The sequence below is a fragment of the Palaemon carinicauda genome, chromosome 18, assembly GCF_036898095.1.
Source record: "Palaemon carinicauda isolate YSFRI2023 chromosome 18, ASM3689809v2, whole genome shotgun sequence".
NCBI lineage: Eukaryota > Metazoa > Arthropoda > Malacostraca > Decapoda > Palaemonidae > Palaemon > Palaemon carinicauda.
This window is the reverse complement of record NC_090742.1, coordinates 25,437,972-25,447,971: the sequence shown is the minus strand read 5'-3', so window position 1 is coordinate 25,447,971 and position 10,000 is coordinate 25,437,972. Positions and strand designations below refer to the sequence as shown.

At 37.8% G+C, this 10,000-nt stretch overlaps 2 protein-coding genes across 8 annotated transcripts in view; one reads left to right on the top strand and one right to left on the bottom strand.

Annotated features, from left to right (window-relative positions):
* Positions 1 to 809, top strand: part of LOC137657237 (uncharacterized) — a 1,752-nt gene extending 943 nt beyond the window's left edge. Inside the window, exon 2 of the mRNA XM_068391577.1 lies at positions 649 to 809. Within this exon, the coding sequence (XP_068247678.1) occupies positions 649 to 809 (161 nt within the window). The remainder of the gene's footprint in view (positions 1 to 648) is intronic.
* Positions 1 to 10,000, bottom strand: part of LOC137657723 (dual specificity calcium/calmodulin-dependent 3',5'-cyclic nucleotide phosphodiesterase 1A-like) — a 330,354-nt gene that overhangs the window by 208,706 nt on the left and 111,648 nt on the right. The window lies entirely within an intron of this gene.

The following is a 10,000-nucleotide window of genomic DNA, read 5'->3' as shown; positions in this document are numbered from 1 at the left end:
TAAGGCATTCAAAATAGGAGTCAAAGAGCCCCTAATGCTGGAGATAAAGGAACTAAAAATAGAGATCAAAGAGTCCCTAATGCTAGAGATAAGGCACATCGAAATAGAGGTAAAAAAACCCTAATGCTAGAGATAACGCACCTAAAAATAGGTGTCAAAGAGCCCCTAATGCAAGAGATAAGGAGCTCAAAAAGGAGATCAATAGCCACTAATACTAGAGATAATAACCCTAAAAATAAGATGTCAGCGAGCCCTTAATTAATACTAGATATAAGGCAGCTCAAAAGAGGGGTAAAACAGACCCTAATACTAAAGATAAGGCACTTTAAATTCGAGATCAGAGATACCCAAATGCTAGAGATAAGGAACCTCAAAATAGAGGACAAAGAGACCTAATGCTAGAGATAAGTCACCTTAAAATCGAGGTCAAAGAGCCCCTAATGCTAGAGATAAAGCACCTCATAACAGAGGTCATAAAGCCCACAATGCTAGAGAAAAGGCACTCGAAATAGAGATCAAAGAGCCCTAATGCTAGAGATAAGGCACCTTAAAATAGAGGCCAAAGAGACAATAATACTAGTGATAAGAATGCTGAAAATAGAGGTCGAAGAGCTCCTAATGCGAGAGATATGGACCCTCAAAATAAAGGTCAAAGAGACACTGATACTAGAGATAAGGCACCTCAAAATAATGGCCAAAGAGCCCCTAATGCTAGAGATAAGGCACCTCAAAATAGAGGTCAAAGAGCCCCTAATACTAGATATAAGGCTCCTCAACAGAAGTCAAAGAGTTCCACATGCTTGAGATAAGGCACCTTAAAATAGAGGTCAAAGAGACAATAATACTAGAGATAAAAATGCTCAAAATAGAGGTCGAAGAGTTCTAAACGCGAGAGATATGGACACTCAAAATAAAGGTCAAAGAGATCCTAATACTAGAGATCAGGCACCTCATAATAGAGGTCAAACAGTCCTTAATGCTAGAAATAAGAGCAACTAAAAAGACGACAGAGTCCCTAAAACTAGAGATAAGACACCTCAAAATTGGGGTCAAAGAGCCAGTAATGTTAGAGATAAGGCACCTTAAAATAGAGGGAAAAGAGTCTCTAATCCTGAAAATAAGGGGCCTCAAAATGGAAGTCAAAGAGCCCCAAACCTAGAGATAAGGAACCCCTAAATAGAAGTCAAAGAGCCCTTAATGCTAGAGGTAAGGAGCTTCAAAATAGAGGTCCATCAATAGTATTTTATTTTCACGGGACCGAAAAGCTCAACTACCTAATTCAGCTCCGGGTAAAAATGAGGATGATCGTGTTTCTCATTACTCGACTTACTGTCAAACACGTTAGTCAAAAGTGTTGCCTTTTCCTTTAGATAGTGAGTGGCAGAGCCATCCGATTCAAGTAAAGGACCAAATAGAGCAGATTTAAGGGTAGCCTAAAAATTATGTTCCTGGATTACACCAGATAGAATTTCTTTTTGTGGATAAATTGTATGCTTTTTCAGATGAAGCATATACTCTTTGAGCTGTTTTTGGTTATTCTAAGTAAAATCTGAACTGTTATGCTTCCAAAGATAAAAGGCTTCCTGGTTCTTCAAATAAGTACGTTTACAATCATCAGTGAAGAAGGGTTTGTCTTTCAATTGGGGTTTTAACAATTCATAACACCTCTCTGGAATTTCCTGAAAAATATGCACTGTAATATTTAATAGCAATGAATAATCAAGAACCTTGAATACAACCATCCTTTAGAAAGAAAAGTATGGAAAACAAGGTTTTCTTTAATTTACAAAATGAAGAAAACAGAAGGAATAATGCAGAGACGTTGATGTAATAATCAGAAAAGTGGAAAATGAGTTATAAATAAATATTACACGATTATATTTGCATTTATGTATATATATAAATATATGTAATAAATAAATATATATATATATATATATATATATATATATCTATATATATATATATATATATATATATATATATATATATATATATATATATATATAGAATTTTCAGTGAAAGCGATTGTCTTATTATTATTATTATTATTATTATTATTATTATTATTATTATTATTATTATTAGCCAAGCTACAGCCCTAGTTGGAAAAGCAAGATGCTATAACCCCATAGGATCCAAGAGGGAAAAGTAGCCCAATGAGGAAAGGAAATAAGGAAATAAATAAATGATGAGAACAAATTAACAATAAATCATTCTAAAAACAGTAACAACGTAAAAACAGATATGTCATATATAAACTATAATAAGAATTGTCAGCCTGTTCAACATAAAAACATTTGCTGCAAGTTTGAACTTTTGAAGTTCTACTGATTCAACTACCCGATTAGGGAGATCATTCCACAACTTACTCACAGCTGGAATAAAACTTCTAGAATACTGTGTAGTATTGAGCCTCATGATGGAGAAGGCCTGGCTATTAGAATTAACTGCCTGCCTAGTTTTACGAACAGGATGGAATTGTCCAGGAAGATCTGAATGTAAATGCGCCAATATGTTTCCTACCGGAATCCTCGTATTTTCTCAGCTTCTTTAGATTCTCAGGATTGAGCTTTTGGTTAAAGAAACTGTGACTATTCCCTTTTTTTTTCATTTATTCTATTACTACAGTACTGTTTCGACAAAGCTACGTCTTTATCAAGGGATTATTTTGAAACTACATTCTATGGAAAATAAATTAAAATGGAAAAATGATAAAGGCGTAGTTTTGTCGAGACAGTGTTGTAGTCATAGAATACATGAAGCAAAAGAATAATATGGTTTTTTAATCAAGGGCTTACGCATGAAAACTTAAAAATTGAGAAAATACGAAGAATACTGTAGGAGACACTAGGCAAGAGGTAGTAGAAGAGAAACTGGAGGAGTGAAGAAGAGAAATGGAAAATAGAGGATTGAAGATCAGCAAGAAAATGACAGAGTATTTGAGATTGAAAAATGGGGAGAATGGGGAAGTTATTTTACAAGGAGAGAGATTGAAAAGAGTTGAAAATTTCAGGTATTTACGATCAACAGTTGCAGAGGATGGTGATCTGGGGCAGAAATAAACCACAGAATACAAGCAGGATGGAAGAACTGGAAAAATGTGCGTGGAGTAATATGTGACAGGAAAATAGGGGTAAAGTTGAAAGGTAAAGTACACAGGACTGTTGTGATACCGGCAATGATGTATGGAGTGGAGACATGGGCAATAAAGAAGACAGAAGAGAAGAAACTGGATGTGGCAGAGATGAGAATGTTGAGATGGATGTGTGGAGACCTCAAAACAGAGGTCATAAAGCCCATAATGCTAGAGATAAGGCACTCAAAATAGAGATCAAAGAGCCCCTAATGTTAGAGATAAATCACCTCAAAACAGAGGTCAAAAAGCCCATAATGCTAGAAATAAAGCACTCGAAATAAAGGCCAAAGAGCCCCTAATGTTAGAGATAAAGCACCTCAAAACAGGTCAAAAAGCCCATAATGCTAGAGATAAGGCACTCAAAATAGAGATCAAAGAGCCCTAATGCAAGAGATAAAGCACCTCAAAACAGAAGTCATAAAGCCCATAATGCTAGAGATAAGGCACTCAAAATAGAGATCAAAGAACCCTAATTCAAGAGATAAAGCACCTAAAAACAGAGGTCATAAAGCCCATAATGCTAGACATAAGGCACTCAAAATAGAGATCAAAGAGCCCCTAATGTTAGAGATAAATCACCTTAAAACAAAGGTCAAAAAGCCCATAATGCTAGAAATAAGACACTCGAAATAGAGACCAAAGAACCCTAATTCAAGAGATGAAGCACCTAAAAACAGAGGTCAAAAAGCCCATAATGCTAGACATAAGGCACTCAAAATAAAGATCAAAGAGCCCCTAATGTTAGAGATAAAGCACCTCAAAACAGAGGTCAAAAAGCCCATAATGCTAGAGATAAGGTACTCGAAATAAGAGATCAAAGAGCCCTAATTCAAGAGATAAAGAACCTCAAAACCGAGGTCAAAAAGCTCATAATGCTAGAGATAAGGCACTCGAAATAGATATCAAAGAGCCCCTAATGCTAGAGATAAAGCACCTCAAAACAGAGGTCAAAAAGCCCATAATGCTAGAGATAAGGCACTCGAAATAAGAGATCAAAGAGCCCTAATTCAAGAGATAAAGCACCTCAAAACAGAGGTCAAAAAGCCCATAATGCTAGAGATAAGGCACTCGAAATAGATATCAAAGAGCCCCTAATGCTAGAGATAAAGCACCTCAAAACAGAGGTAAAAAAGCCCATAATGCTAGAGATAAGGCACTCGAAATAGAGATCTAAGAGCCCCTAATGCTAGAGATAAAGCACCTCAAAACAGAGGTCAAAAACCCCATAATGCTAGAGATAAGCCACTCGAAATAGAGATCAAAGAGCCCCTAATGCAAGAGATAAAGCACCTCAAAAAAGAGGTCATAAGGCCCATAATGCTAGAGATAAGGCACTCGAAATAGATATCAAAGAGCCCCTAATGCTAGAGATAAAGCACCTCAAAACAGAGGTCAAAAAGCCCATAATGCTAGAGATAAGGCACTCGAAATAGATATCAAAGAGCCCCTAATGCTAGAGATAAAGCACCTCAAAACAGAGGTCAAAAAGCCCATAATGCTAGATATAAGGCACTCGAAATAGAGATCAAAGAGCCCCTAATGCAAGAGATAAAGCACCTCAAAAAGAGGTCAAAAGGCCCATAATGCTAGAGATAAGGCACTCGAAATAGATATCAAAAAGCCCCTAATGCTAGAGATAAAGCACCTCAAAACAGAGGTCAAAAAGCCCATAATGCTAGAGATAAGGCACTCGAAATAGATATCAAAGAGCCCCTAATGCTAGAGATAAAGCACCTCAAAACAGAGGTCAAAAAGCCCATAATGCTAGAGATAAGGCACTCGAAATAGATATCAAAGAGCCCCTAATGCTAGATATAAATCACCTCAAAACAGAGGTCAAAAAGCTCATAATGCTAGAGATAAGGCACTCGAAATAGATATCAAAGAGCCCCTAATGCTAGAGATAAAGAACCTCAAAACAGAGGTCAAAAAGCCCATAATGCTAGAGATAAGGCACTCGAAATAAGAGATCAAAGAGCCCCTAATTCTAGAGATAAAGCACCTCAAAACAGAGGTCAAAAAGCCCATAATGCTAGAGATAAGGCACTCGAAATAAGATATCAAAGAGCCCCTAATGCTAGAGATAAAGCACCTCAAAACAGAGGTCAAAAAGCCCATAATGCTAGAGATAAGGCACTCGAAATAGAGATCAAAGAGCCCCTAATGCAAGAGATAAAGCACCTCAAAAAAGAGGTCAAAAGGCCCATAATGCTGGAGATGAGGCACTCGACAGAGATCAAAGACCCCTAATGCTAGATATAAAGCACCTCAAAACAAGAGGTCAAAAAGCCCATAATGCTAGAGATAAGCCACTCGAAATAGAGATCAAAGAGCCCCTAATGCAAGAGATAAAGCACCTCAAAAAAGAGGTCATAAGGCCCATAATGCTAGAGATAAGGCACTCGAAATAGATATCAAAGAGCCCCTAATGCTAGAGATAAAGCACCTCAAAACAGAGGTCAAAAAGCCCATAATGCTAGAGATAAGGCACTCGAAATAGATATCAAAGAGCCCCTAATGCTAGAGATAAAGCACCTCAAAACAGAGGTCAAAAAGCCCATAATGCTAGAGATAAGGCACTCGAAATAGAGATCAAAGAGCCCCTAATGCAAGAGATAAAGCACCTCAAAAAAGAGGTCAAAAGGCCCATAATGCTAGAGATAAGGCACTCAAAATAGATATCAAAGAGCCCCTAATGCTAGAGATAAAGCACCTCAAAACAGAGGTCAAAAAGCCCATAATGCTAGAGATAAGGCACTCGAAATAGATATCAAAGAGCCCCTAATGCTAGAGATAAAGCACCTCAAAACAGAGGTCAAAAAGCCCATAATGCTAGAGATAAGGCACTCGAAATAGATATCAAAGAGCCCCTAATGCAAGAGATAAAGCACCTCAAAAAAGAGGTCAAAAGGCCCATAATGCTGGAGATGAGGCACTCGACAGAGATCAAAGACCCCTAATGCTAGATATAAAGCACCTCAAAACAAGAGGTCAAAAAGCCCATAATGCTAGAGATAAGGCACTCGAAATAGAGATCAAAGAGCCCCTAATGCTAGAGATAAAGCACCTCAAAAAAGAGGTCAAAAAGCCCATAATGCTAGAGATAAGGCCCTCGAAATAAGAGGTCAAAGAGCCCTAATTCAAGAGATAAAGCACCTCAAAACAGAGGTCAAAAAGCCCATAATGCTGGAGATAAGGCACTTGAAATAGAGATCAAAGAGCCCCTAATGCTAGAGATAAAGCACTCGAAATAGAGATCAAAAAGCCCATAATGCTAGAGATAAGGCACTCGAAATAGAGATCAAAGAGCCCCTAATGCTAGAGATAAAGCACCTCAAAACAGAGGTCAAAAAGCCCATAATGCTAGAGATAAGGCCCTCGAAATAAGAGGTCAAAGAGCCCTAATTCAAGAGATAAAGCACCTCAAAACAGAGGTCAAAAAGCCCATAATGCTAGAGATAAGGCCCTCAAAATAAGAGATCAAAGAGCCCCTAATGCTAGAGATAAAGCACCTCAAAACAGAGGTCAAAAAGCCCCTAATGCTAGAGATAAGGCACTCGAAATAGATATCAAAGAGCCCCTAATGCTAGAGATAAAGCACCTCAAAACAGAGGTCAAAAAGCCCATAATGCTAGAGATAAGGCACTCGAAATAGAGATCAAAGAGCCCCTAATGCAAGAGATAAATCACCTAAAAAAAGAGGTCAAAAGACCCATAATGCTGGAGATGAGGCACTCGACAGAGATCAAAGACCCCTAATGCTAGATATAAAGCACCTCAAAACAAGAGGTCAAAAAGCCCATAATGCTAGAGATAAGGCACTCGAAATAGAGATCAAAGAGCCCCTAATGCTAGAGATAAAGCACCTCAAAACAGAGGTAAAAATGCCCATAATGCTAGAGATAAAGCCCTCGAAATAAGAGATCAAAGAGCCCTAATTCAAGAGATAAAGCACCTCAAAACCGAGGTCAAAAAGCCCATAATGCTGGAGATAAGGCACTTGAAATAGAGATCATAGAGCCCTAATGCAAGAGATAAAGCACCTCAAAACAGAGGTCAAAAAGCCCATAATGCTAGATATAAGGCACTTGAAATAGAGATCAAAGAGCCCTAATTCAAGAGATAAAGCACCTCAAAACAGAGGTCAAAAAGCCCATAATGCTAGAGTTAAGGCACTTGAAATAGAGATCAAAGAGAACATAATGCAAGAGATAAAGCACCTCAAAACAGAGATAAAAAAGCCCATAATGCTAGAGATAAGGCACTTGAAATAGAGATCAAAGAGCCCTAATGCAAGAGATAAAGCACCTCAAAACAGAGGTCAAAAAGCCCATAATGATAGAAATAAGGCACTCGAAATAAGAGATCAAAGACCCCTAATTCAAGAGATAAAGCACCTCAAAACAGAGATCAAAAAGCCCATAATGCTAGAGATAAGGCACTTGAATTAGAGATCAAAGAGCCCTAATGCAAGAGATAAAGCACCTCAAAACAAGAGGTCAAAAAGCCCATAATGCTAGAAATAAGGCACTCGAAATAGAGATCAAAGAGCCCCTAATTCAAGAGATAAAGCGCCTCAAAACAGAGGTAAAAAAGCCCACAATGCTAGAGATAAGGCACTTGAAATAGAGATCAAAGAGCCCCTAATGCCAGAGATAAGGCACTCAAAATAGAGATAAAAAAGACCCTAATGCTAGAGATAAGACACTCGAAATAGATATCAAAGAGCGTTAACACTTCATATAAGACAGCTCAAAAGAGAGGTCAAACAGCCCCTAATACTCCAGATAAGGACACTCAAAATTAAAGATCCCTAATGATATGCATAAGGCACCTCAAAATAGGTAAACAAGTCTAATGCTAGAGATAAGGCACCTTTAAAATGAGGTCAATGACCCCATAAAACTAGAGAAAATGACACTCAAGATAGAGGTCAAAGACCCCTTAATACTAGAGATAAGGCAGCTTAAAATAGACGTAAAAATACCCTAATGCTAGAGATAAGGCACCTAAAAACAGAGGTGAAAGAGCCCCTAATGCTAGAGATAAGGCAACTCAAAATAGAGGGAAAAGAGCTCCTAATACTGCAGACAAGGACCCTAAAAATAGAGGTCAAAGAGACCCTAATCCTAGAGTTAAAGCACCTCAAAAAAAGAGGACAAAAGAGCCCTTAATGCTACAGATAAGGCACTTCAAACTAAGAGGTCAAAAAGCCCCTAATGGTAGAAATAAGGTCCCTCAAAATAGAGATCAAAAAGCCCCTAATGCTAGAGATAAGGCACCTTAACTTAAGAGGTCAAAGAGCCCCTAATCCTAAAGATAAGGCCCCTCAAAATAGAAGTAAAAGAGCCCCTAATGTTAGAGATAAGACACCTTAAAATAGAGGTCAATGAGCACCTAATCTAAAAGATAAGGCACCTCAAAATACAGGCCAAAGACACATAATACTAGAGATACGGAGGCACAGGATAGAGATCGAAGAGCTCCTAATGCTAGAGATAAGGACCCACAAAATAAAGGTCAAAGAGACCCTGATACTAGAGATATGGTACCTCAAAATAGAGGTCAAAGAGCCCCTAAAGCTAGAGATATGGTCCCTGAAAATACAAGTCAAAGAGCCCCTAATGTTTGAGATAAGGCACTTTAAAATAGAGGTCAAAGAGCCCCTAATCCTAAAGATAAGGCACCTCAAAATAGAGGCCAAAGAGCCCATAATTTTAGGGATAAGGAACCTTAAAACAGAGGTAAAAGAGCCCATAATCCCAGAGGTAAGGCATCTCAAAATAGAAGTCAAAGAACCCCAGACGCTGAAGATAAGGCACCTCATGGTAGTGGTCAAACAGACCCTAATTCTAGAGATAAGGTGCTTCAAAATAGAGGTCAAAGAACATCTAATGCTAGAATAAAGACACTTCAAAATAGAGGTCGAGGAGCCTCTAATGCTAAAAGTAAGGCACCACAAAATAGAAGTCAAGGAGCTTCTAATGGTAGAAGTATGGTACCTAGAAATAGAGGCCAAAGAGCCTCTTATGGTAGGAGTGTGGCGCCTCAAATTAAAGAGCCAATAATGTGAAACGTAGGGCATCTCAAAATGGAGGTCAGAGAGCTTCTAATGCTTCTAATGCACCTCAAAATAGAAGTCCAACAAAAGCATTTCAATATCACGGGACCAAAAAGCTCAACTAATTAATTTAGCTTAGAGTAAACAGGAATGAGGATGATCGAGTTTCTCATAACTCGACGCATTAGTGAAAAGTGCTGCCTTTTCCTTTAGACAGTGAGTGACGGAGCCATCTGATTCAAGTAAAGGACCAAAGAGAGCAGATTCAAGGGTAGACTACCAATTATGTTCCTGGATTATACCAAATAGAATTTCTTTTGTGGATAAATTATATGCCTTTTCAGATGAAGCATAAACTCTTTGAGCTGATTATAGTTATTCTGTGTAAGATCTGATCTGTTACGTTTCAAAAGATAATTAATAGTCCTCCTGGTTCTCCAAATAAGCACGTTTACAATCATCAGTAAACAAAGGTTTGTCTTTCACTTGGTATTTTAACAATTCATAATACCCATCTGGTCGGCCTGTGAAATTTCCTTAAGATATGCACTGTAATATTCAATAGCAATGAATAACCAGGAACCTTGAATAAAACCCTCCTCTAGAAAAAAAAGGAAGGAAAGCAAGATATTTTCTTAAATTTACAAAATAAAGAAAATAGAAAGAATTCTAGAAATAGGAAAATAAAGATAGTACATATCGAATCAAAGCAACTTGACGAAGGCAGAGTACAAGTGTATGGAAAATTTAAATACGCTAATGAAAGAATAAAATCAGTTAGATCAAAGCCAAAGATGAAG